Source organism: Trachemys scripta, chromosome 7 (assembly GCF_013100865.1).
Source record: "Trachemys scripta elegans isolate TJP31775 chromosome 7, CAS_Tse_1.0, whole genome shotgun sequence".
Classification (NCBI taxonomy): domain Eukaryota; kingdom Metazoa; phylum Chordata; order Testudines; family Emydidae; genus Trachemys; species Trachemys scripta.
The window spans coordinates 99,362,967-99,384,854 of NC_048304.1; the positions used below are offsets into that span (position 1 = coordinate 99,362,967).

A 21,888-nucleotide genomic window follows, 5' to 3' on the forward strand; every position below is an offset into this window, starting at 1 on the left:
TTTAACAGCCAGACACAAAGGCTATTAGAAGAGCCAGCAGTGGAGCTATAAAGTTGATGGAGTCCTTAAAAAAATCATTTGAAGTCAGCTATTGTCGTGTTATACAATGCTTTTGGGAACTTGTGTGCCTGTTATGGATTCGTAATGTGGCAAATCTGCTTGGTGCAAACTGGTAAATATACTCTGCATTTCAAAAAAAATAAAACTTTATTGTGTGCAAATAATGGGAAACAAAGCTAAAGTGCAAATAAACAAGTTAAAAACATTTTAGCAGCACTGTAAGAGTGCGATGTATCCTTATAAAAACTGAGTAAAACATGCATGTTTACATATTCAAAAACGTATTACAATGTTTCATTCATGGTAAAAACAAGTAGGGGACTGTGCTTTCTGGCTTATCCTGTAGTTATCACAAATCAGAATAAGTGTAGTCATGGTTCTATTTGTTTGCCCCTGCCATGGAGTGGTAGGGGTAAGGGTTCGTGTTCTGCTGCCACCTGGTATGCTGTGGGGTATAGGGATCAGTGATCATAGAGTTTTCCATGGAATGGCAAGGCAGCTGTGTATTCGGTCTTCGGGCATTTAGCTCAATAATGTTCTGCAACATCTGTGTTTGTTGCCTGAGCAAACCCACTTCCTGCCTTACTTCTCAGTCCTTTGCCTCTCCTCCAACAACCAGTCTTTCCATTCCTGGTACTTCACCCTGATTTTGGCCATTTGGCCCCTCCAATCTCCATGTTCACAGTCAGCAGCTGTGGAGCACTGGAGGATAGCACAAAACATGTCCTCCCTGGTCTGCTTCCTTCTTCTCCGATCTGGGTCAGGCATTCAGTGGACATGGAGGGGGCACCTCTGAAGGCCCCCATGCTAGAGGCTGCTGATTAAAACATACAGATAGAGCATTATATTTACAGTCAAAAGGGAAAGGGAAGTCTCACAACTCCGTTACATTATTCCCATAAAAACCTTTAATAAAAAATGCTATTGTCACTTTAGCTTTGAAGCACCTTGTTACAGCATCACTCTTCAGCTTAAGCCATGGTTAGTACAGAGTATATGGGGGCATGGAAACCGTTGCATGGGAGGTTTAGATGCTGGCTGCTCCTTGGTATGAGTATAGGGAAAGCGGAGTAAATATTGCAAATATTTTCACATGCAGTGGTGATTTTGATTAACATCTCACTCCTGAGGATGACAAAGGTCCAGAGAACACTGCTGCTACTGGCATCCCAAAGCCCCTTGATCCATATGTTGCTAGCCTGCTTATTTTAATGATGCCAGCAGAACGCATCACAGAGTGGCATGGGATTGTTTCCTATCGCCTGGGAAAACACAAGGTTGCCATCCCTAGAAATGTTTGGGAGAGGGTTGCAGAGCATTTTCCATGGAAGTTTTGAGATTGTTCAAAAAGATAATAGAGACGTCCTCTTCAGATAAGCCAAGTACTCCCCATGGGGAGAATTTTGGGCCCTCTGTCTAGCCCAACAAGCCAAAGAATGGAAAAGCAAACACCAGCTGTACCTCTTCATTCTACCTCTATCCAGAGGAGGGCAGTGATCTGTTGTGGATTGTGTAAGTCAGACTGCTACACTATATTTTTTTGAATTAATTTTCTAACACGTCATAGTTGATTGAAGTGTCAACTAAGTATGCATTCTAAAGCATTAACTTTAATTGTATTTCCAGTGCTGGTTTTAAAAGTAAAGCAAAGAAGCAAAAGTTGATGAATTTGTTCTCTAACTGGGCAGATGGGTTAGGTGCTATTTTTAAACAGGGAAGAAGGGCAGAGGGAGGCAGTAATGAGAGGTTTTAGGCATCGAAAAGGGAAACAAACTGCTTGTAAGGAATAATTCATCTGTGCATGTACCTGGGCTCCCGTCCCCTTCATCTCCAGGCTATGTGTGCTTGCCTGGTGGGACTGGCTCAACTACAATGGAGTTTTGAAGAGCTCCTGGCTCGCTGCAGGCTTTGAATCACCCTCCACTTCCCCCATCCCCTCTTCATCCTCTTCCCTGTGCACTGCAGGAGTTATCATTCCTGGGTCTAATGCAGCATCCAAAGTCAGATTCTGGGTGCTGGTGGGGTTCCCACCAAGTCTGACATACGGTTTGCAGTAGAAGTGGCAGGCCTTCTGGGTAGCCCCAAATTTGTTGTTGTTCTCCCTCACTTTCTGATAGGCCTGCCAAAGTTCCTTGGCTTTCACCCAGCATTGATTCTCATCCCTGTCATGCTCAAAGTTTAGCATCCCCGATGCAATCTAGGTGTAGATCTCTATATTCCTTCAGTTGCTCCTTAGTTAGGCTTGCACAGCCTCTTTTCCCATAGGCCAAGGAGATCCTGGACTTCTGCTCTATTCCAAGCAGGAGCATGTCGAAGTATAGCGCTCTGTCAGTGCAGAGCTGGCATGGTCAGATGCTCGCAAAGGTGGGTTAGAAGGTTTGCTCACCAAGGTGGCCAACCAGGAAAAGGCATTTCAAAAACATGTTGAGGTTTTTAAAGAGGACGGGGTGGGGCAGGCTTCCAGGATCGATGACCTCTGGGCAGTAGAGTTCAAAATTGTGACCGGAGTGACCACTGTCATGGGAGATGGTGCATTTGTGGGATAACTGCTAGAGGACAGTTAGGGTTGACACAGGTGATGCAGTGTCTACATTAGCACTATGCTGATAAAAATAGTCAACTTTGGCTGTGCATCATTTGGCAGGGGTCCTGGGGGGGCTGTAATTGTGCTTAAGTTGATGGGAGACATATTTAGGTTTGGATAATACAAACCTAGGTTGAAACAAGTCGACTTAGGTCAACCCATCTTTGTAGTGTAGACCAGGCCGGGGGAAGGAGATGTTTGGTGTGATAATAAGCCAGTCATATCAAAGGAGCCAGAAATGCATAAGAGGACTGTGAAAGAGACCTAATACTATAAGCTACATGGGACTGATAGGCTTGGTGGCCAAATGGATCACAAGGGAGAAAAGGAAAAAAATGCTCCCTAGAAAAATAAGTTACTTTACTGTAACTAAGCATAAATATGTACCTGCCTAGCTTAACTCTTTCCAAGTATGAGACTAGATCTGTTATACAGTCTATTTCTTTTGTTTTAATCTCATTTTTAATTTATTCTTAAAGAACTTTCTTTTTAAATAGACCATTTGAATCTTTGTCAGTTGTCCGCAATTTCATGAAGCCCATCCCTGAGCGGTGAAAAAAACTAAGCAACAGCAGCGAAGGAAGGGTGGCTGGAGTGGAGCACTCTAGGGCCCTGATCCCTGGTGGAAGCTTTTAGAAGCTATGGCATAAAATAACAAATACTGCTATGAATAAAAGGGCATACCTGACCCATTAGGTGTGCCACCCACAGGGCTGCAGTCACATGGGTGCACAGGGAGTGCCTAGTGACTATAGATGGGAATGGAGTTTAAAGGATGTCAACAAAATTCAGATCTAGATTTTGATAACTCCAGAATTCAGAGATGTTTGGATGTGGGATTCTGATTTGGCCTATTATAAAGATAAAGGGTCAGTTCTAAAATTCTGATTCAGATCCAGTTCAGAATTCAAACATCTTCTACAGTCCACAAGTATTTGAACTGATAACTTTGTACAGGCCCATGTCTAAAGAGAACTGAATTAAAATGGGCCTGATTTTGCCAAGTGTTCCTTTCACCCCCTCCCCATTAGTTTAATTGGCACTGTACTGAATACCACACATATTTGAGCCCCAAGATACCAAATGAACAGCTACAGTCAGATAAAACATCAAGTAAAGGTATATCACTGTCATCTACTTTTTTTTTTTTTTTTTTTTTTTTTGGTTCTAGGTGTGTATTGTACAAAAGAGAGATACGGAGAAGATGTATGCCATGAAGTACATGAACAAACAACAATGCATCGAAAGAGATGAGGTTCGAAACGTGTTCAGAGAATTAGAGATCCTGCAGGAAATTGAGCATGTATTCTTGGTGAATCTCTGGTGAATATCTTCTTTTCTGATGTACACTTCTGGTGACTGCATGCATTCACAAACACCTTACAGTAACACTCATAGTCATTCAGATTGCTCTTGACAAGGGGCAATGAAAGAAATCTATTGAGTTGTTTCCATGTCATCAATGGATTTCTTGCTTCTGTGAAAACTCAGGGAACCTGTCTTGACACTAAGATGTCTACATTTTAAGGCACATTTTGAAATGCATTTGATCAATTATCTTACATGATTTCTTTGGAATATTTTGTTTTTTTAATAGGTAAACAAGTCAAATCTGAAAATCAAATAACTGTTCCGCTAATATTTTTCAAGTTAAATTTAAAATAATTTTGCAATTCAACATGTTAAAGTGAAGTTTGGCAAAGGAACCTTGATGCAGTCAAACAACTTAGTCACGGTAATTTACGTGTGGAGATACTGATCACTGTGATTCTGTCCACGTTCTTTACTGTTTCATCCTGAATTGTGTGCTATAATTCGTGCATCAGGCACAAACTTGAACTTAAAGAATTAAAAGAAACTGGTAGCTCTCCATGATGTAGATTATGTTTACCATCTTCATAATAAATAACAATAAATAATAATAATAATAATACCAGCAATATTTGTACATGGTACAAATGTGCTAAAAGTGTATGGGGATTTACACATGGTTCCTGTCTCTCAGGAATCTTTCATTCTGAAGCACTTGATCTTGCAAACACTTGCTACTGGACTGGGTAAATGGACTGCTCTGGGTCATAAGCGTTAGAAGTAAGATTTTGCTAGGTAGGCCCTATTAGAGGGGCCCCAGGTCACCAAGGCACTTTAAATATGCACTTTAAGTTAGGCACATGTTTAAGTACCTTGCTAAATGGAAGCCAGGATGACAAAGAGAGGCCTAAGAGGAGGGTGGCCAGACTACATGAAATATGGTCGTAGGGATGCTCCAGTGGCACCGTACATCTCACGCTATACGCTATCCAAAGATACATTTCAAAAGCTTTTTATGGGTCAAAACAATTTTTAGACTTTAGTTGTGATATAAGGAAATAATTGCAATAATTTCATTGGTATTTGTTGCAGTGAACCAGTCATTGCATAGTCTTTACCAGTGGACACATGATCAAGTTTGAACTGCAATTAATAATGAGCAATTTCAAATGTAATCACTTTAGCTAGTGTTCTCCTTTTGAGACAATTTGAAGAGACTACTTAAATATATCAGCCATATGGCAATTATTGAAAGCCTTGTTGTAAACAAAATGCTTTATAATAAATTAAACTGGTCAATTAAAAGTGCATTCCTTTATAATTCAGATTTATTTTCGTTATTAACTTGTGCACAACCCAAATCTATTTGCTGAAGATAGAAAATGATCCAATAAGCCCCAAAGAATCATAAGTTCGTTTTTGATGAGCATGCAATAGTTCAGACCTTTATCTGAAGTTTATCAAAAATTTTGATGTTCCTTCCACCACCATCTTCATGACCCTCTAATGGGTCCTACTCCAAGTTATCCCTGCTGCAATTGCCCACCGCAAATGTTCTTTTGCAGGGATCAGCAAATCTCAGTAAGTCTATCATCTTCCTTGATGGGCCCTGGAAGCTGAATTCAAATTGTGCAGGCTCAGAGATGCTATGCCCAGAGAGCATTTTATGCATGAGTGCTCATAAGATTCATTGGCAGCCAGGTCCAACAAACAGGTTTTCAGAACTACTGAGTTCCATGATGGAATCTTCAAAGAAAGCATTAGGAAAGAGATAATATTGGAAGATACAGGAATGAATCCATGACCCATATTTATAGACAGTGGGGAAGGTCAAATCTCTATAGCTTGGTGGAAGGAAGCTGGGGACAGGTAAGAAGATTACAAGAAGGGAGGGTGATATGGCCATACTGGGAAAGAGGATGAAAGTGAGAAAGAGAGAGAGAGAGATGGGCCATCCTTATCCAACCTGAAAATTGGCATTGGGCTGCTTAAAATTTTGAGTTGCTTTTATATTTTTCAAATGGCTTCACGCATCCTTTGTTACAGTTTATAGTATATTATTTCAAATGATAAAGTAGCTTTTTGTAAAACCCCAATTCCTCATTTGGAATCTGGAGACTATAATGGAGTCAGGTAGCCAATATTTCCAATCCAGCAGTTTTTCAAATTACCTAAAGACTCATGCAATCATATCTTCTCTACTGTTATGAAAAGTGTGTTGTAATGATAAAATAAGAGTATGTTCATAAAATAACTGGTAAATAAAGTGATTTTTTAAAATAAAAAATGCAGTGAAGTGTATTGATAGTGCCATGGTTTTCTCTAATAGATTCCAAATTTCCCATTGGATTCCAAAGTTTATATCACAAATGAAATGTGTTTGTTAGTCTAAAATTAATCCCTGTTGCATATTGTTTGACCTCACAAAGACACATCAGGAATTACTGGCACTTTTTCTCAGGAAGGATCCACAAATCTGATAGCAGGACAGGCTGAATTTGCATTGATAGAGTTGGCAGGGATCTTTGCTTCAAGGAGTCAGTCTCTATTGCCAGTGCTAATCCTCGGGCCATGTTAATGTGCAGTGAAATTTCCTGAAGACTGAAAAAACCCCAATAGCACTAAAATAAAATTATGAAATAAAGTCAATGCATGATGCCTTAGGATTAGATTCAATAAGTCACTTCAGTATAGTCAAGACAATTGCCTGAGTTTGTCAAACCATTTTAACAATTGCTCTACTGAGGTCGTTAAGAAAGTGTTTTCTTTTAGCACTATCAGATAATAGAATTGTACATTCATTTCTAGCACACATTCAGTATAAGAACAGAAATTTATGATGCACAATCCCACATGTAATTCACTAAGTAGTACTGTTGCCACAAACGACTACTGAAAATTCTTTTGAGGTATGTCCAGAGTGTGGTGGGGTTTTTCACAAAAGCCAATTGTTTCAGATTTTAAAAAGACCTGTCTATTTTGTAACTGATATAAGACTCCTGCTCTGACATTCTATGAGTTAAATTAGCCCTTGTGTTCTCTTACTTCATTTTCAAAAAAGAGAAAAATCAGTTTATGAAAAATACAGAAAATCTGCATTTAGAATGAGTCTGAAGTTAAAATGAAATGGGTCTTTAGTAGAGTCCCAAACTTTACCTGTTAATGAGGTGAGTGATTCATAAAAGATAATAGGGAACTATGTAGCTCTGGGTGAATGGTTAGCAGGGACTGACAATGTTTCTCACAGTGAAAATCATTAGTGCAAAGTGTTGAAACTCGAGGCCAAATTTTCATAGCTTAGCCTCCCCGTAGCTGCAATTCAGGCCATTTTCCGGATAGTGCCACAAATCAGGTAACTGGGTCTCTAATGGTCTGATTTTTCAGAGCTAAGCACTCAACTCCACTGGAAAACAATGGGAACTGTGGACCTCAGCCTTAGGCTAAAACTGAACTAAATTGCACTCTCAAAGAAGTGAGAGTGCCAAATTTCACCTGTAATTGTTTCTGCTGACAAAACTGTGGTTACAAAAACTGTAGGCCTGGTTAAGGTCAGGCTGAATCTGAAGCCCTAGAAATCTCAGATAACTATTTTCAACTAAATAATTTAGGGCCTAATCCTGTGAGTTGCTTAGCCCCTCCCATAAAGTGCTAAATGCACTCAAAGGGCCCTTTATTCCCACTGAACACCACACGGGATGGGACCTTTAATTTTGTTTGGCTGATACTATATATAATGAGGGTTTTTTTAAACAATACATAAGCAATAAACTTTTGTAACGTATGATCCCGTTGACACGCAGGCTGCCATGATGCATGCTGTGTGCAATTCCACTGACCTCAAAGGATTTGCACATGGCGTTAGAGAAGAATTTGGCTCACTGAGTAAATGGTGCAGATCCTGTACTGGCTTTCTGGGTGTTCATTGGAGCAGGGACTGGAACCCAGGTGTCACCTCAACCCAGGTGAGTCACCTAACCTAACCACCAGGTTCTCTCTCTCCCTTCCTAAGGCTCAGCTGGGAGGTGAGAAATCCAAGTTCAAATTCCTGCTCCAATGACTATTTAAGTATTTTATACAAAGAGGAACAGCTTCAATAGGCGAGACTGAGCCCCACCTAGAATATCCCATATCTTAATGGTTAAGGCGCTCATCTAAAATGTGGGAAACTGAAGTTCAGCTCCCTACTCTGAATCAGACAGAATGGGGACTTGACCCTGGGTCTCCCCATCCCAGCTCAGTGCTCTAGCCACAGGGCCACTGGGTAAACAAGAGGGTCCTCCTTTGGTTTTATGAATCTATCCCAAAACCTTTTTGGGGAGCCAAAAGTATTTAGCAAATTGGTGTCAAATCTGTGAACAGTTTTAGTTAGCCTGAAACTGCATTTTTCAGCAGCTAAACTATTTATCCAAAAATTCTCGCCCAGCTCAACTAAGAATTATAGGTATGCCCCCCACAATGGGGCCTTTGAGAGAGTGCAGCATAGCACCTCACACATTGACCTCATGCTACTGCTGAAGCAAGGACAGTCTCCCCTGGCCCATCATAGGTCCTTCACACTAGATGTCAGAGAAGTGGATAGAGGCTCAGTCAGGGGGCTAGAATCAGCACCAACATTTTAATTGTAATGGAGATTGGCTAACAGTAGCTCTGGGTAGCATATTCTTTGTTGGTGACTCATTAGAGCTGATAGCAGGGAGGTTTATCAGATAATTACATTTGGTTTGCTGCTCATTATTCCAGCACAGTATTGATTATATCAGGAAGAATAAGTGTGTTAAGAATATAGGAGTTAAACAACAGTGCCTTGGATATAAAAATGGACTGTGCAAGTAGGGTAAAATTAATGAGCATTGCTGCCCCTCCACAGAAATTTTGCATGGGATAGCCTTTGTAAGTTACAAAATGAGAAAGGCAGTAAGCAAATTTATTCATCCAGACAGAACATAGCAGTAACAAGTTAAAAAATACAAGACAGTATATTGAATCATGCATGCACAATTAAAATGATGTAAATATTGAAGCCAGGATATTCCTGTAACTTTACTTGGGCAAATGGGGAGCATATGGTTGTTATCATTTAACATGTAGAGTGTAATTAGGATAAAAAAAAAGCTCCTTCATTTTGTAGCACCTGTGAAATTTGCTAGGTGCCATGCTGTTTACTCACCTGTGTTTGTTTTCTGTAGGTACTCTTTTCAGGATGAAGAAGACATGTTTATGGTAGTGGATTTACTCCTAGGTGGTGATCTACGGTATCATCTACAGCAAAATGTGCAATTCACAGAGGAAACAGTGAAGCTTTATATTTGTGAGATGGCACTAGCTCTAGACTATTTACGAAGTCAGCATATTATTCACAGGTAACAGCAAAATCTGTTAGTCTCAGCTGTTGAAAACTGGTGCAGCTAAATAAACCAACAAGGATAAATGAGACGATCAGGCTCATTAGAGAATAAGGGGCCAGATCGTCAGCTGGTGCCAACTGGCATACGTCCATTGCAGTCTATGTTTGAATTTAAGGTGCAGTTGTCCCTATTGTGTTGTACGCTAATGAGTATCCCAACGTCATTAACAGTTGGTATTCAGTAAACAGCTCCTATTTAAACTGCACTTGGCCATATGACCCCTTGGTTAAACTTCTGCCCTCATTTATACTGGAGCTGGTCTTTTGCCATCTGTGGACTTACTCTAAATTTACCCCAGCGTAAATTTGGCCCAGTATTTAATTCAAAGTTATAAAGTTCTTCATAATAAACACCAAATCTTGCAGTATTAATTTCAATGGGGGTTTTTCAAGGGCAAGATCTGGGAGTTTTGTTCCCTTTTTTTTTTTTTTTTTGGAATGGTTGCACAGGAAAAACATTTATCTATTACACATATAAGAGATGGCAGATGCATGAATAATTTCTCTCAGACTAGGGTACTTTGTTTCTTTGTTTTATATTTTCTACCCTAATTATTGGGTCACAAGAAATAGTTTTGCTTTTCTTTTGAGTTGCTTTTTCCATTTGCATAACTTCTTACATACATCTTCATTTCTTTTCCCAGAGATGTAAAACCAGACAACATTCTCCTAGATGAGCAAGGTAAGAAAAAAACAAAACCTGTCTGTCTATGCAGCTCCTTCTAGCCTAGGTCCTGATTCTCCACTACCATGCATCTTGTGTGCATATTTATCCCTGGGCAAGGTGGGAGCAAGACACTACTGCTCTGGTTTGGAAATATTTTATATTAATTTTGCACACAGGTTATGCAAGACAAGGGAGAATGAAGTCTCAAGTACGTTCGTCATAAACCAAAGCTTATTTTTACTAGCTCTTATATTTTTAGGACAAATAATATTTCTGGCTGAGATTTTAAAAAGTGTTATTTTGTCTTCAAAGATATTAATATGATAGCTTCCAATCAAATTAACTATTAGAAAATAACTTTGTTTCCTACCAATCTGCTAGTTGATAAACAATGTTGGGGACCTGTTTCCACAAATACCTTAGGCCAAGGTATCATAATCATTTGTCATCTTCAGTACTTGGAGTCAAGAAAAGAGGTATTTATATATTTACTTTGAGCTTTAAAAATACAATTGTAGTCACCTACCTTGTGCATTGGGAACTTGGGCCATACATTAAAAATCACAACATGAACATAAAGGACTGCCCATAAACATCTTCTCCTCAGCTTATACTCTCTTCAGCAACCTTACAGAAGGGGAAGGGTGTGGTGCGGGGAATGGGCTTTACAACTTGCCTGGAAGATTAACAAATCTGGGCTCTGATGGAACAAAGTGGAAAACTAGATCAGGATTCTTCACTGAGGACGTACTACTAGCAGCTCTCTGTTTTAAATGGAAGGCGTTCCAGCTTGCGCACCTCTGCTGATCTCAGCTGTTGCAGTATATCATTGGGAAAGACAGGCAATCTCTCAGGCAACCAAGTTCTAATCCTTTCCAGTTTTTATAGGTTCAAACCAACAGCTTGAATTCAACCTGAAAGCTTACTGGAAGCTGGTGCAGATCGCAGAGCACTGAAAAACTATTGCGCATAAGATAGAAGAATGAGAGGAGAGGAGAAAACAGGAGGAGAAAGGGGGCTATTCTGCCTTGATTCAGATACGAAACATCCAAAGATGTCAATTGGGGAGCCACATGCAGATATAGGGCAGAAAATAGCCTTACAGAAGAGAGAGAGTGGTTTGCTTTGGACTAGATTTCTAGCTTGGCTTGAAAGTAACTATCCCTCAGGCAAGTTTTGGAATAATTGGTTGACCTGCTGCAACTCACATTGGATTTCTTTCTTGTTTGCCTTGACAGAGTAGATGAACTGGCCACAGATTTTATATGCTTCACCTAATGTAGTTTTATTGTTATGTGTCTGTTACACAAGTAATCTATGAACAGCCACCTTAACAGTATGAAAAACAAAATTGGCATGTAGCCAGCTTCTTTTAAAGAGCAGACTTGGCTATATTGGAAGCATGATCAGAGTTAAAGAATTAAGGAATACTGGAGTTCACTACAACCCAAATTCTCCTCCTTCAGTGCTATACTTAACTGTAGTGATGTGTCTTTTCTTGCTGTTTTGAAATCAGTAAGAGAGAGCGCTGCATCTTCATTCAAAATATGTCTTTGCTCTGGAGAAGACACTTGAATGCAAACAGACCAGTGAGCTTTTGATGATTTATAAGCAACTTCTTGACAGTTTGTCCACATATCCCTCTGTCTTCATCTCTTTTCAGATCAGGCAGCATTGGTCTCATATGCATAATTCATATAGCTATCAGGCAGCCTCTCACAAGAAGGAAGAAATGGCAGGGATATGGTACTGCCAGTTTACTCTGACCACAAGCTGTTTGGAAGACTTGCTATACATACTCATGGATAAGCCAGTTTATACTTAAGCCATGCTGGTTTATACGTGGGTTCATGCAGTAAAGAAAGAAAAAAAAGAGAGCCAGATCTGTCTGAGAAAGCTGTTTTTCTCCAACCAGAAGACGAGAGATTTATTACCCATTGCTTGAGAGCCACAAGTCCAAACTGGGATGCCCATCCCCTATAATGGGGGAAAGACAAAATTGTCACAGCAGCTGGGGAACAACCAGGTTCCTAAGTGCACGTTAGCATCTTTGGACTTGTGGCTATTACACAGTGAGCATATTATAAAACTTGTGGAGATCATAAAACACACATGCTGCAAGCTCTTTATTTGCAATAAGAGCTGCTAGCTGGGGGGGTTACTGTCTCTTCTACCACCTGGGCAATGCATGGGCAGCAGGTTTGTATCGTTTTTGGTGGTGCCAGAATAGGTCCTAGTCCCACCCCCCACCTGCCTTGTAAGCCAATATATATTTTTTAAAATAATGTAAAAGTGGACTGGAAACAGTAAGCAATTAACAGTTTCCCTATATTGCACAATGTGATTGTGTGTGGGGGGAGGGATGAGGGCTCTGGCTGGGGGTGCGGGCTCTGGGGTGGGGATGAGGGGTTTGGGGTGTGGGAGGGGCTCAAGGCTAGGTCAGAAAGTTGAAGTGTGGGGATGAGGGCTGTGGGGTGGGGCCAAAGATGAGGGGTTCATGGTGCAGGAGGGGGCTCATGGTGGGGCAGAGGATTAAGGTGCAGGGGGGGTGAGGGCTCTGGCTGTGGGTGTGGGTTATAGGGTGGGTCCGGGGATGAGGGGTTTGAGGTATGGGAGGGGTTCAGGGCTAGTACAGAGGGTTGGGGTGTGGGGGATGAGGTCTCTGGCTGGGGATGCGGGGTCTGGGGTGGGGCTTGGGAGGAGGCTCAGGGCTGTGGCAGAGGGTTGGGGTGCGGAGGAGTGAGGGCTCTGGCTGGGGGAGTGGGCTCCGGGATAGGGCTGGGGGTGAGGGGTTTGGGATGTGGGAGGGGCTCAGGGCTCCGGCAGGGGGTGAGGGCTCTGGGGTTGGCGGGGGATGAGGGTTTTGGTGTGTGGGAGGGGGCTCAGGGCTGGGGCAGGGGATGAGGGGGGGTTCGGAGTGTCGGAAGGGGCTCTGGGCTGGAGCAGAGGGTTGGGGTGCAGAGGGGTGAGGGCTCTGGCTGGGGGGTGCAGGCTCTGGGGTGTGGCTGGGGATGAGGGGCTTGGGGTGTAGGAGGAGCTCAGGGCTAGGGCAGAGAGTTGAGGTGTGGGAGTGAGGGCTGCAGGGTGGGGCCATGAATGAGGGATTCATGGTGCAGTAGTGGGCTCAAGGCTGGGGCAGAGGGTTGGAGTGTGGTGGGATGAGGGCTCTGGCTGGGGCTGGGTATGAAGGCTCAGGGCTAGGGCAGAGAGTTGTGGTGCGCAGGGGTGGGCTGCGGGGTGGGGCCAGGGAAGAGAGGCTCATGGTGCAGTAGGGGGCTCAGGGTGGGGCAGAGGGTTGGGGTGCCTCATGGGGTTGCCTGCCTCACGTTCACTTGTACACATAACTCAAACTGGAGCTTTGGTTGCTCCACACCTCAGGACACCTGAGGAATTAAGTGAAAACACAAACCAGTGCTTTACTTTCACCAGTTCCCTATCAATGGTGAAACTTAAAGTGCAAAAACTCTGCACGTGTAGACATAGTCTAAGGTACTTACATGGTACCCATCACTGTAGTATCTGAGGGTCTCGCAATCTTTAATGTATTTATCCTCCTCACCACACCCTTGTGAGAAAGAGAAGTACTCATCTTCATTTTACTAATGAGGAATTGAGGCATAAAGAGACTAAGGGATGGATTTTTAATGGTATTTAGGCACCTAAAGATGCAGAAATCAATGGCAACTAGGTGCCTAGGCACTTCTGAAAATCCCACTAGGTGCCTATTGGAGGCCACTTCTTCAGAATCACATGGGAAATCTGTGGCAGAACAGGGAGTTGAACGTGGATCTCCTAATGTCCAAGCTCTCACCCTAACTACTGGACCACTCTTCCTCAAAACAACTACAAAGTGAAAAATGTTGTCTAAATATTTGAAAAACTGAATTTGTTTGACAACTGTTTCTCTTGTCCTCTTGCTTTCCAACCAGGAATGCAGTTCCTTTCTTTTAATTTTGACTTTACATTTTGGAAAATGACTGGGTTGCAGAAAATGATGAAAAATTGGCAAACAAATTTTCACCAAATTTTCCAATTTATTTTGTGAAAGTTTCTGGTTCAGAATCCTACAATGGCAAGGAAATAGGCTTTTAGATCCAAAGAGTCTTTTCCCTCACAATCATCTTTGATTCTTGGTCTGTCAAACCAACACTCCACACAAGCATAAAAGACATTTTAGAAAGGGGTAATTCATTGCAGACATAAAGGACAACAGGTTTTATGAATGCAAGTGTAATTGTAATGGCTGCCTTATGTGGAGTTAATTTATATACTGTAGAAATCAAAAAGGCATCTTCTTGTCCTTTGAAAAGCCACTAAGTTACAGTTGATAACTATGCGTCTATTGCTGTGTGGGCAGAAAGCAGTATATCCATTTGCCCATATGTAACTCATTTTAGCTCTGATCAGATGCTTGTATGAGCTGGAATAAATTGGTCATTTTTATTGACTACAAAACAGCACCTCAAGTTTGGCATTGAATAAGGCAGAAAAATAACGATTTTTTTCCATCTGAAAAGACTGGGATCTTAAGAATACCTCCGTGATCTATGATGACCATTTAATGAGAGACAGGTGCCACATTGCCTACTCCTTTAGTAAACAAGCATCAAATGTTTTCTGAATAATTTAATGTGTGTCTAGGTTACACAATGTTCCATTTATGACTATTTTATTAATACCTCTTTAAAAATGTGTCTTTATTTCTAAGGTCATGCACACCTAACAGATTTTAATATTGCAACAATAATCAGAGATGGTGAAAAAGCAACTGCGTTAGCTGGAACCAAACCATATATGGGTAAGAAATACTATTTGTTAATTGTCTCTACAATTTACTTTGAAAGGATACTTACAGCATACCATTTTATAATTTGTGTCTAACACAATGTAATTGAACTAATTTAACACATTAATGCAAGCAATTTAGTCATTCTGAAAAGTTAATTAATCAAGCAGTCTATCCCTCAAGATGTGTGAATTATTCCCCCCAAAACACCTCATAACCCGATTGTGTTTGCTCTCATCAGCCTCCCAATGTCATCATCAGTTCCTGTTGTTCCTGCACTAACTTAGGACCTGTTCCTGGAAGGTGCAGTTCCCATTGACTTGGGTGGGAACTGAGGGCACTCAGCACCTTGCATGGCTAAGCTCTTAGACAGTAAGCTGTTTGGGACAGGAACTCAGTTTTTTGTTTGTCTTGTAGGAGCCTATCTAGGGTGACCAGATGTCCCGATTTTATAGGGACAGTCCTGATTTTGGGGGCTTTTTCTTATATAGGCACCTGTTACCTGCCCCCCACCATCCCGATTTTTTACGCTTGCTATCTGGTCACCCTAATCCCATCTATGGCACTAAATAAAAGTAATTATGGCATCCATAAACTGACGCTTAATCCAAATCTGCAGCGGGATGTAAACATACTACAGCCAGAGTAAATACATTGTTTTCTTTTCTGTTTTTATTTAGCTCCAGAGATTTTTCACTCTTTTCTGAATGGTGGGACAGGCTACTCCTTTGAAGTTGATTGGTGGTCTTTAGGAGTGATGGCTTACGAACTTCTTCGTGGATGGGTCTGGTGTCCTCTACTGTCTTATATGATGGTGTTTTCAGATATTTTTCTTAATAATCTTCAAAGGGAAGAATTGTATTTTTTTCATATTTCCATTTATTTTCCTCAGAGACCCTATGACATCCACTCCAGTAACCCGGTAGAGTCTTTAATTCAGCTGTTTAGTACTGTAAGTGTGCAGTATTCATCAGTATGGTCAAAAGAAATTGTTGCTTTATTGAGAAAGGTAAATACTGTTTCTTCAGTACAATTTCAATTATGTGGTCACAAATTCCATACTGGCTACAATATGTACAGGGCTAATTAGAAACTAGTCTTCTGTTCAGCTTCAAGATATTACTCCTTTATGTCTTTATACAATGGTTAACACAATTTAATTGCTCCAAAATATAATTTGAGTAGTCATTTGCTGCTTTATCCATCTTCTTTTCTATTAGTTAGCAAGTGAGGTGTGTTACGTGATTGGTTTAAGTGATATAATCATATACTTGCTCAAGTTAAGATACTGTAGTGTTAACATAACTGCCTGTATGGAAATGTATTACCTCCAATACTCTGAAATTCATAGCTGACTGTTGAAATAACTACCTTTCACCATAGAATGATTGCAGCATAAAATACATAGGTGTTTGGATATCCTGCTGTGATAATGCTTTTTTTCCCTTTCTCCAATTCTGCAGTCAGTGAATCTGATTCTGATTTGTCTAGCAATTAGAAATGTGTTTGTTTTCTTTTTTCCGGGGAATGGGTCCTTTGTCACTTCCATTTTATTATTTATATCTAAGAAAGTCTGTTGATTTTAAGCTGATGTTGGTTTCCTGGCTTCTATTTATTAAAGGATTCAGAAAAGTGGCTGATCAAGGGAGTATAAAAGAGATAAACACTCCACTGACAGCAAATAAGTGACTCCAATATAAGTTAGAGTTGGGTGGACAATTTACATAATTAGATTTTATTTTAGAAAGAAGCAGAGTTGTTAGTTATTTTTGCAATAAAAATTACTCAGCAAGATCACATACGCCATCTACTGGATTAACTCAGAGAATGCATGTTTTTAAAGAGAACATTATATATGGAAATTAATAATACATATCCATAATCCAAAAGTTATCAGTCATCACTCCCAAACAAGGAAGTCCCCCATGCCTTCAAGAATCCCACCAGTTTTCTTGTTCTAAAACATTGTCCAGCTGAGAACTGCATGAGAAATTCTTCGGAGCCCAGTATCACTTTTCCTTACGGTTTGTCTACACTGGCACTTTACAGCACTGCAACTTTCTCACTCAGGGGTGTGAAAAAACACCCCCTTGAGCTCAGCAAGTTTCAGCGCTGTAAAGCTGTAGCCGCGCACCCAGTGCTGGCACCTACACCCCTCGTGGTGATGGGTTTTTTTAGAGCACTGGGAGAGCTCTCTCCATGTGCTCTACCACGACTACACGAGCCACGTAGACTAGCCCTTAATCAGCCGGCTGAGGAATTGCTGAATAATGTGGGGCATTTCTTTCCCAACATAGGCTGAGCATGTTACCTACACAGCACTTCCTGATCTTCCCAGGCAACAAGAGATCGGGACTACTAATCAAATGTTTCCTCCTTTGGGCCCAAATGAGGAATTTTCCCATCAACTAACCCAGGCATAATTAATTATGGTATTTCCTAATGTTTGAGTGCTTGAGTTTGCAGCCTTAATAATTTTTCTTTTAACATAGGTTTTTTGGTTTTGACGCAGATAATAAGTTACATATCATTTCCCACAAAGGGTTTTTTCTCTCTTAGTTAATTATAAGAGCATAATTAAAGACAGAATGATTCTGTATGCCTGTTCTTTCTCAGGCCAGACCATACCTTACTGCAGTGCTTGTCATTTCAGCTATTGACAGTGAACCCTGAGCATCGATTTTCCAGCCTCACTGACGTTCAAACTTCAGCTTACTTATCAAATGTCATCTGGGATGATGTCTGTGAGAAGAAGGTGGAGCCAGGCTTTGTTCCTAATGTAAGCAAAAGTGATGACTTAATCAGTTTCCCCTTATTGAACAATGATCACTGTTTACTTAATAAGACAAAGGATTTCTTTGGCTGAAATAACTCCTAAATGTATTAGCAGAAATATATTCTCATAAATCACAGAACTAAGCTTTCAGTCAGTACCTTTGTACCATTCTAACAGAAAGGCCGTCTGCATTGCGATCCCACCTTTGAGCTAGAAGAAATGATCCTGGAGTCAAGACCTTTGCATAAAAAGAAGAAAAGACTCGCAAAAAACAAGTCCAGGGACAACAGCAAGGACAGCTCACAGTCAGTAAGTCCGTCCTTGAATAGCTCAAACAATCCAGGGGACAAAAAGCTGAGGTGTTGAAATCTGTTTGTTATAAAAGCAGTTACTTTGCATGGTGGCTTTCCATTCATACGTATTGTAATAAAAATGTTCAGCCAAGAGGACAGTCAAACTGACTCTGCCCGAGAGCTAAATTCTCCTCTTCCATCTGCATGGCAGATCTCTTCCACATTCTTCTGTTGTCCCTAAAGGGAGTGGGGGAATCTATGCACATTGATCAAGAAACTATAAACATCAGAAGATTCACTATGCAGATAGGGAAGAAAGATTTTTCACATCAGATGTGGTATCATTTACACAGCTAGGTCCTGAGTCTTCTGTTACACTGGTTTACACCTGTGTAACTCCTGTGAATTCTATGGATTTACTCGTAATTGACCCTCATGTTAGTGAAAGGAGAACCAAATTATTAGTAAAATGAGATGTGTGGCAAGTTAGAAATATTGATGACACTAATATTAGTGATTCAAAGCTTTAAGTCCACCACTTGAAAGAATAATAAAATTCTGCAGTATTACCAGGCTGGCTTCTCACAGCTTGTTTCAAATATTGCATGTTCAGTTCTCAAGAGCTATCCTCAACTGAATTTTGCAACACTACTAACCAAAACACTAGGATATCCTGTGCAGTCCTGATTTAGAATATTCCCAATATTGCATGGGAATCACTCTTTTCATGTAGATCCCTCCTGGACATTCATGATGACCCTTATATGTTCCATTCTATATGCATCCGAAGAAGTGGGCTGTAGTCCACGAAAGCTTATGCTCTAATAAATTTGTTAGTCTCTAAGGTGCCACAAGTACTCCTGTTCTTCCTTTTTCTTGGTAGGCCATACAGTGCCCTTCCTTTGAGAGGTAGCAGGAGCCTTTGGAAACAATCAAGTTAAAAAGCAGATTCTAGGTGTCTCACATGAATTCCCACTAATATCCCATGAGATTGTGCTATGATTATTTTCATTGGCTGCAATAGTTTTGTTGTTGGTAAGAAAAAAATATTTAGGAAACACCCATTCTTTTAGAAACTAGGTTATATAAGTGTTTATCATCGTGGGAGCCAGGGTTCAGGCTAGACTCAGGTCACTGGTAAAATTAATACAGGAATCTCAATCTTCTCCATGATGGACATGTCCCCATAAAATAACAATTACATCATTTGGCATAGTACGTAGCTTCATCTCAGGGAAAGCCCAGTATTCATAAGGGGTGTTGCAGGCTATAACTGATGTATGTGGGTAGATCTATGTGAGAAAGCAATCACAAGACCTAACCACTTATTTCTGGACTCAGGGCAGTGCTTCTTGCCTCTCAATTTCATGAGCACTACAATTATCCCGCAAATAAAAATAAACAGATTTTTTAAGAATGCCATTTATCTTATAAACAGCAGGAAGTATCTGTTAGAATTCTCCCTGATTTGTGGGCTGAGTCTATTAACAGCAGTAGATCATTTCTTCCTTCAGCAATAGTTAACATTACAATCAATGAAGGTTACTATAAAAGATTGGAAGAATAATTCAGGAAGCCAAAAACCAGAACAAGCAAACTTAACAATTACTTGCAGAGGCACTCACTGACAAGTGAGTTAAAGGCACCGCTACATTTATCTCCAGCCTCTATATGTCCTGCCAATCTCCTTGATGGTGCTGTATGCCTGTAGCTCTTAAGGCACTGTGGGATCCTTCAGGATGATAGTCAATATAGGTGAAATTCACCCCTGGACATAGGACTAGTTAAAGGCCTATATACCGCTTAAATCCAGCATGAGACCTGTTTTGAGGATTTAAGTGAATGAGTAGTATATAGGCCTTATGCTTGCTCTCTGCACCAGGGTGAATTTCACTATTTATAAACTGATTATTTATATAGTAAACGATTGTGTGTATTAACATGTTATCTGTGTAGTAGGGAAATTATTGCACCAGAAATGAAAACAGAACACAGTGATTTAAAAATGTGAAAGAAATGAGGGTTCTTTTTCCGTCATCAATTTAGGCTGAAAGTCATACTACCTGATTAGATTATATTCATGTGCATCTAGACACAACAATACAGTAACTCCTCACTTAAAGTAGTGCCGGTGAACGTTGTTATGTTGCTGATCAATTAGGGGACATGCTCGTTTAAAGTTGTGCAATGCTCCCTTCTAACGTCATTTGGCAGCCACCTGCTTTGTCCACTGCTTGCAGGAAGAGCAGCCCGTTGCAGCTAGCTGGTGGGGGCTTGGAACCAGGTGGACCGGCAGCCCCCCATCAGCTCCCCGCTCCCCTAAGTTCCCTGTGCAGCAGCTGCCCAGCAGGCTAGCAATTGCAGCTGTCCCTCCCCCCACTGCCATGTGCTGTTCCCGCCCTCTGCCTTGGAGCTGCTCCCTGAGACTCCTGCTTGCTGTGCGGGGGGGGGGGAGAAGAGAAGGAAGAGGGGGACTAATGTCAGGGTGTCCTCCTCCCCCTGCTCCTGCACCCCGCTTACCCCATCTTCCATACACCAGGGAGGACACACGACAGGGCTCAGGACGGAGGGAGTTTGCTGGCAGCGGCTGCGGTCTCAGCAAGCTGATCTAATTAACAAGGCAGTGTACTTAAAGGGGAAATGTGCATCTCTCTCTCTCTCTCTCTAGTCTGTTGTTTTCTCTATTGACTTCTCATGCACGTGATGTTTTTCTTTTTTCAAAACAGGAAAATGACTATCTCCAGGAATGCCTCGAAACAATCCAGCAAGACTTTGTCATTTTTAACAGAGAGAAGTGAGTGCGGGGGTATGGTTTCATAAGGAAAAGGGGCTTCTTTTTACTTAGCAGAACTGGGATTCACACAAACAGATTGTTGGGAGCCATAAATATGAGAATCAAAGCAATGGCCCAGTTCTGCATTATTGACTTCAATGGAGCAGACCCAGGCCCTATTTTTTTTAAAGCTTATCTAAAATATGGAACTGAAAAACAGCTCCAAAAGCCTCAACGATGATTAAACTCTGTAGTTAAATCAAATATGCTACAGAATCATGTAGATTTTAAAATACTTATGATTTTGAGTCTTGAGTACACCCATAATACCCACCCATCCACTGTATTTTTGACGATATGGCAAATGAAAGAAATATGGTAAAATGCCCTCCATGTACCACAATGGTTGAATGAAAGCACTGCAATCAAAATATCTGCTTTCCCCGTTGCTTGAAGATATTCATGACATTTTTGCTATTAAATTAAAACAATGATAGGAGGCAATTCCTCCCAAGCTAGGAAATAAATAAGGAAACCGCCTCTAAACAAACCACGCTCCTTAGTAAGCTCATCACAGTAGATTACTAGATATCCTCTTACAGCATGTACAGCACTGAATAAGCCATTGAGTTTAAAATATAAAAATACACCTGCAGCTGTTTGGGTTCTGGTACCCTATAGTCAAAAAGACTTTAAAGCACAGGGGCTTATACAAAAATTTATGAAAACGTTAGGATATGGGTTAGGTGGATCTCAAATATGGAAGAAACACTCAGGTGTTTGTTTCATATATTACATTTGTTCATGCATTTGTTTAATGTATTACAATTGATACTTAGCGCATAAAAAGAGAGAAGCAACAGAGGGTCCTGTGGCACCTTTGAGATTAACAGAAGTATTGGGAGCATAAGCAAGATGCAAGGCATCTGAAGAAGTGAGGTTCTTACCCATGAAAGCTTATGCTCCCAATACTTCTGTTAGTCTCAAAGGTGCTACAGGACCCTCTGTTGCTTTTTACAGATTCAGACTAACACGGCTACGCCTCTGATACATAAAAAGAGAGAATTCACTGCAATGGCTAAGTCATTGGTTGTCAAACTTTTCCAAAACTGGGATTTCCCTCCCATTTAGGAAGAATCTATCCTGGGCCCCTTTATCTTTCTGAGAACTACAAGCTGGTTGTGACCCCCTGATGCCTGACTGTGACCCCTAAGTTAGTACATGTGGATGGTAG

General features: G+C 41.0%; 1 protein-coding gene across 4 annotated transcripts in view; it reads left to right on the forward strand.

Annotated features, from left to right (window-relative positions):
• Window positions 1-21,888, forward strand: part of STK32C (serine/threonine kinase 32C) — a 233,122-nt gene that overhangs the window by 205,312 nt on the left and 5,922 nt on the right. For 3 of the 4 annotated variants that reach the window (XM_034775989.1, XM_034775987.1, XM_034775988.1), the window contains 8 exons: window positions 3,816-3,967; window positions 9,142-9,315; window positions 10,004-10,041; window positions 14,735-14,824; window positions 15,493-15,821; window positions 17,466-17,591; window positions 17,766-17,897; window positions 20,608-20,675. In XM_034775989.1, the coding sequence (XP_034631880.1) occupies window positions 3,816-3,967; window positions 9,142-9,315; window positions 10,004-10,041; window positions 14,735-14,824; window positions 15,493-15,821; window positions 17,466-17,591; window positions 17,766-17,897; window positions 20,608-20,675 (1,109 nt within the window). The remainder of the gene's footprint in view (window positions 1-3,815; window positions 3,968-9,141; window positions 9,316-10,003; window positions 10,042-14,734; window positions 14,825-15,492; window positions 15,822-17,465; window positions 17,592-17,765; window positions 17,898-20,607; window positions 20,676-21,888) is intronic. The other variant, XM_034775990.1, reaches the window with a different exon arrangement.